Below are 6422 nucleotides of genomic sequence, written 5' to 3'. Positions count from 1 at the left end.
TGTATATACATGATCTTATGTTATGATGTTTATGTAAACTAACTCAACACAGATTGTTTTGCCTTTGAGGCTTGATGAGATCCCACAGAGGGACTATGTTATGTATATGTACAGAGTATGCACAGGTTGAGTTAGTTGATGACAGTATGTATGGACAGAAAGTTTTATCTTTTTATGTTTATGGTTGATCATGTATGGGATTAAACATGTTTACAGGTTATGTTAGGCTTGCTACGGGTCCCGGCGGCCTTAAGTCGACCCGGATCCTAGCGCCGGTAGCGGTCCGGATTTCCGGGGCGTTACACTAACGTGAAACCAAAAGCCATGCATGTTCGGCGGCCGAACTTTCACCATCGGCGGCCGAACCTGGCTTTTCTTCCTTGGTGCTTTATTTAACTTAAAAACATTAAAATATACTACATTACGTTAGAAAAACATAAATCTCACCCTTCTAAAGATTCCGACATCCTGAATTCCACCGGAAAGTAGAATTCCGACGCCAGACTCTAGCCGGGTATTACAAGTCCGATCTTCACATCCTATAGATTGGACCTTCTACTGTCCGATTAGACCGGATGGAACGGTACATGAGACCTTTCCATATTTTGTGTACACATGTCATGATCTCAATAGACCATATTATTTTTATGTTATCAGTTTTGATATTGTCCTTGTTAAATTTATTAAATTTATCTCTTAATTATTATTCATTATAATTGAAAATCACCATTTTTATTTTCCTTCATTTCATTTGGCAGAAATAATTTTGTAAGAAAATAATTTAAATTAATTCTTATAAAATTACATATGATTTCATTTTCATGCATAATCAACAAATCAACATTGTTTTATGTTAAAAAGTTAAATTTTTTATTTCAAATAAAATAATTATAAAAAAAATCATTTAAATTGAATTATTATAAAATTCTTATTACAAATAAAAGATTTAGCTAGCATACTCCTAAAACTTTAAAAAATAAATAGAATATTATCGTCAAATTATATTAGTTTATTCAATTTGATTTTTTTTTCCAAATTGATTCTAATTGTTAACAATAATTCTCATTTTTATGTTAATTTTTTTACACGTATTATAAAAATTTCTCTTAATTATCTCTGTAAGAAAAGAACATGATCTAAAGAAAAATGCATTATAATTAAATTTCACTCTCATTAAAATTGAAATAGTTCATTACAAAAATAATAAATGGTTTACTAATAACATATGCATGATGGAATCAATAAAAAAAGATTAAAAAGTCTGATAAGCTTTTTTTGTTCTTCCTTCTTATTCATGATATTTTTCATGCTTACTTTTATATGAATATATGTGTATTATAGTAGGTCGGTTCAAACTGATTTAAAATTTTAGTATAAATCAATTTTGGTTTCTGCATAATTTTCTGAGACCGTATAACTCTTATATCAATTGCAACAGTTCGAATCAAACTGATTCGAATAACTTTTGGACTCACGTTTTACTTGATTCATAATAGTTAATTCAAATTATTTATTAATTTTTACTCACTATTTATAAATTTATTAATTTTTCTGTAAATAATCGAAATGGGACACCATATATAATATCTATTCATACATGCTTATATGTTGATGCACTTGACACATGTTGCCCTACCGACTATTTAAAATAACAAAAATCCACGCAGAAATAGGAAGAGGAAACTTACTGAACTAGAGCCAAACCATTATGGTAGATATATTGGCTTAACAAAAGTTTATGCTATTGTTTGAGACGCTGGGATAAATTAAGCTAGAACCATGAGAGAGAGAATGGTGGTGAAAAAAAATGTAATCTCCTGGCTTTAGTTGTTGTAGAGCTCTGCATATATTCATTGAGCACGATAACTGCATCCTAGTTCAGAGCAAAAACATATGTTTTAAGCAAATGAAAAAATCTGTTGATTATGAAAAGTCAACAATATTTTTTTTTTTTTTTTTTTGAAATAGGAGCGGAGAGTCGAACCTTAGACCTCACAATGCTGTTAGGATGCACTTTCCACCAGGCTAAGTCTCGGAGTGCAAGTCAACAATATTTTTATATTGTTTAGGTTTAATTTGATAAATATAACTGTTAAGATTTATATTTCTGCATTGTTTTTTTTTTCTATGTATATTCAAGTTTCAATGAACAAAAATATAAGATCGAGTTAAGTTTCAAATCATATCTCTCTTGTTTTCCTCCCTCCTAAAAGCTAACATCTTCCAAACAGCTCTCTCTCTCTCTCTGCACTTTAATTAAAAATAATAAAGAAGACTAAAATTTTTATAGTAATACTAGATTGCTTCTGAGTCCAAGTGCTAACTGAGACAAATTCTTTATTGTTTATAACTTCAAAGCATAACATGAAGAACATAAAAGCTTATCTAGAAAGCTGTCTGAACCATATATATATATATAGTATGTCTTAAAAACAATGGAAACTGTATACTGCACTACGTACACTCCATCTTAGACAATAGAAACCCATCTCCGAAGATACTATAATACTGCAAAAACCACAAAGCCACAGACCATTTAGGGAGCAATTATCTACAGAAAATAATGAAACTGAAGTTCAAATTTTGTTTTTATTGATAACATACCTAAGTTGAAATGCAAATTAAAGACTGGAACCTTGAAGGCTAGGCTGAGCAAGCTGGAGATGATAGGAGTGCATTTGAGAAGGGATTGCAAGCTGAAGGACACTATTGGGTTCTCCACAAAATGGGAATTGTTCAAGAAGTTGCTGGTGCTCCACTGGCTTTCCTTCCATTGTTGCCTGCTGATACTCTAATGCAGCTCGGTGTTCCTGAATCTAGAATGCCCATCAACCCAAAAGCAAAAATTATACATATAACCAACTGAAGTAATCCTTACGAAGCAAATTAACAATAATGCATATAAATTCAAGACCCAACTTTTCCTAGAAATTAAATTACATTATACGAAGTAATAACATTAGATGTTGTAGCTAGATAATCAATAAATAGGCTTTTCAGTATTTGTAATATGCCTCTTCATGAATATATAACGTGGTGCTGCTAAGATCCTTACCCAACGGTACATATTGCCATTTTCCTCCTCCAGCATTCGCTCCTATCATTAATTTATAGGAGAAAGAAAATTAGGTTTTGTACATAACAAGAATTGAGCAAGATCTCTGGGAGAAAGAGACAATTTCACCTTTCTCCGAAGATTATCCAGCTGCTGTTGCAAGAGCTCATTCTGCATTCAATATCAAAGAACCGTTTTTATCACTTTTTGCAAACAATTAAAGCACATAATGGTTTACAAATAGACTTTAGCTTATTGGTAATGGAGTTATCTCCAGAGCTGAAACGTGTTTGAAGCCAATTGTATTGAAAAAATTCACATAATGATTTGAATTTTAAAAAAAAAAAAAGTGACCAAGAATTGCATATTGGATATTTTAAAATGAGCAGTCATGAATTGATTCTTATACTAAAGAAAAAAAAAATCACTGATTGCGTTGCTTGACATAAAGAAAGAATTGCATCCGCAATGACAGAACTGGAAAATGGTTTTACTGATTCAACATTTTGATACACATGTTTTGTATGCGTCTCTTTGCATCAAATTAACTTTTAAGCTTTCGTAAGGAATTCAATTTTTGGCCAATTTGCTATTCTACATTTAATCCTAATAAAGAAAAAGTACCTTGCGATCTCGGACCTTGGCAACCGATCGTTCTAGTTCTTGCTCAAGTTCATTCAATTCCTCAAATGGAATGGAGCTCATGTCTTCACCAGTGTAGCGACGCATGTTTAGTTGAAGACGCCGAGTTTCTTTTCTGAGCATTGCAAGCTCACCAAATAGTTGCTCCTGGAAAACAAAGAGATGAAAGTGTGGATGCAAAAAAATTTCAATCTACACTTTAATTTAAGAGCTTAAATTACCCTGGTGTCATGCTCAGGTATGCAGGTCCCTGTGATCTTCTGGTACCTTTCTATGATTTGCTCCATCCTGAAAAGACCATGTATATCATTGTCTTATATTCTTATAATTGCTTATACTTGATGCATATGTGTGAAAATCTTAATCAACACCAATTGAAGTGTAATTTCTTTTTCGTTCAGAGATCATTGACTGAAAATTAAAAATCCCATTTTCTGTCTCGGTGCATCCAACACCAAAAGGAGAAAGTTTACAAGAAAACGAGGGAAAAAATCTTCAATAATACGTGATTAATTTGTTTTTGGATGTGGATGCAAAATATACCATGTTATCTATTGAATCTATGTATATATCTATATATATAACATCTGGTCAGCTCGGGCCATTCATGTATAGATATGCCCTAGCTAGGCTAAACTCCATAATCAGCAGAACTTTATATATATATAGAGAGAGTAAGAACAATAGAAATTATAAATTAAAAACTTCATAAATCCCAAGTAAAAAATAAAAAAAAAGAAACTTGAATTGAGATACCAAATCTTGATCATGGCATTAAGCACCCCTCAAAATGAAAATACGGATTAGTACAAAAGCTGTTGTAAAGTAGAGATCTGGAGCTAAATTTGGAACTAAAATAATTTACAGACCATAGCAAAGTTGAGCGAGGAAGAAAAAAACCCCGACTGGAAAACCCTAGTTTGTCAGAAACATGCAAAAGAAAGTCAAGCCACTGACTCAAATTGGTCATCACATCAGACCTTCAGGAAACAGATGGATCCATAATGTCCAACTCACAAGAAGATAAATGAAGAAATATCTGGAGAGATTTCTTTTTAGAAAAAAAAAATCATGGCTTGTAGATGGTAAAATAGACGACCTCAAGGGCTCAGTGCAATACTGGCACATCTTTCCAGTGCTGGAGAAGATGATGAGGCCAATCTGGGCATCACAAAGCACTGAAAGTTCATGTGTCTTCTTCAGAAGTCCTGCTCTGCGCTTGGAGAAAGTCACTTGCCTTGTGGTCTGGTTTTCAATCCTCTTGATTGGTATCTTCCCCCGACCCATAATTTTTCCAACAGGCTTAGTCTTGCCAATATCTTCTACTTCTGGGGAAAAACAAAGTAAAAGAGGAAAATATAATTTCACAAGCTTGATTGCCTAGTTCTTTTCTTTTTCCATGCAAATAAATAAATAAACAAACACACTGCAGTGGTTAATTAAATCCAAAAACCACGAAAAGGCAGAGAAAATTGAAGCTACAAATAATAGAAAGTAAATAAAAAGCAAATTCCTAATATATAAAGATGAGGGTTCGAATAAGGGACTAGAAGACACAAAGAAATGACAAATGGAAACTAAAGTCTCTGAAACCTAGCATAACATCTTCTTTGGTGTGAGGCAATATAATTCATAAACCTGCAGGCCAGTAAGAGAGGAAAAGAGAAACAACTTTCTATACCTGTGTTTCTTTAATCCCTTTGCTTGTACAATTACAGAGTTTTTGTATTAAAGAGCATGAAGAGGCCAATATTATTCTCTGCAGATGACACTTTGCCCCTCCACTTAAGAAAAACTACTAAAATGCACCTCAGGCACTATCCTGCGTATGAGAGAAACTCTTTGGTAGACCATTACATAAAGACAATTATACAGAAATAAATGAGTTAACCCTAAAAATATAAAAATTAATTTTATATAAAAATATAGAAAAATTCATCACGTGAACGCATATGGGTCCCCTATATGATAATTCACTAGCAGTTTATCACTATCTGCGCTATATCAAGTGAAATCAATGGTGGCAGTACGAGTTGCATGTTAGACTGCAGCACTTGATCATAGACTAGTTGGAAGCCAATACTAGTCATAGTGGCATTCTATGTAAATCCCTGTAATAAGTTTTCCTATTTGTCCTGTAATGGGAGGACAGACAGAAGGTTATTGTGACTCTTAACCACTCTCTGAGCAGATCTGCCAAGTTACCTCAAACTTTGCTAATTTTAGAATGTTTTAACCATGGTTAAAGAAATGTGGTTCACTATAAAAAGAAACTCAAATGAAGGTGGCTGGCCAGTAGCCCAGACCCTAATAGGAAACGACAAAGTGTAACAATCCAATGAGAGAGACATTTTCTTTTTTCTATAAATGCATGGTTGAAGCATGGCTTGGTCATTAAGCATCATAATTTATACAGAGATGTTAACTTAAATAATGAAACTGAATGGTTAACATTTATCTTCTAATGCCACAAAATTCATTTTCATGTGGGTAAATCTAATATCATATCTCTTCTATATAAGCTTACTGTATGAATACTAATTAATTCATTACATAGAATGGTTCATTTTATATTCGTTTAACTATAGGGCTATTACTTAGGCCATTGGACCTCTTTTTTTCATTTGGTTTTCCCTATTAGCTAAATATTCGTTAATTAAAAATTGAAATTTTGATATTTATAAAAATTAAACCAAATCGATTTTGATTAGAAATCGAATTGAAT

The 6422-nt window shown here is 32.6% G+C and overlaps 1 protein-coding gene across 1 annotated transcript; it reads right to left on the bottom strand.

The window, feature by feature from the left end:
- Positions 1 to 2621: 2621 nt before the first annotated feature.
- Positions 2622 to 4984, bottom strand: LOC110607496 (protein TRANSPARENT TESTA 16). Its single transcript, XM_021746623.1, has 6 exons — positions 4797 to 4984; positions 3919 to 3985; positions 3680 to 3844; positions 3185 to 3226; positions 3056 to 3097; positions 2622 to 2816 (listed from the first exon to the last, which is right to left on the bottom strand). The coding sequence occupies exons 1-6, from the start codon at positions 4982 to 4984 to the stop codon at positions 2622 to 2624; spliced, it is 699 nt and encodes a 232-aa protein (XP_021602315.1).
- Positions 4985 to 6422: the final 1438 nt, after the last annotated feature.

Source organism: Manihot esculenta, chromosome 4 (genome assembly GCF_001659605.2).
Source record: "Manihot esculenta cultivar AM560-2 chromosome 4, M.esculenta_v8, whole genome shotgun sequence".
Taxonomy (NCBI): domain Eukaryota; kingdom Viridiplantae; phylum Streptophyta; class Magnoliopsida; order Malpighiales; family Euphorbiaceae; genus Manihot; species Manihot esculenta.
The sequence above is the reverse complement of the archived record's forward strand: the minus strand, read 5'-3'. Positions and strand labels throughout refer to the sequence as shown.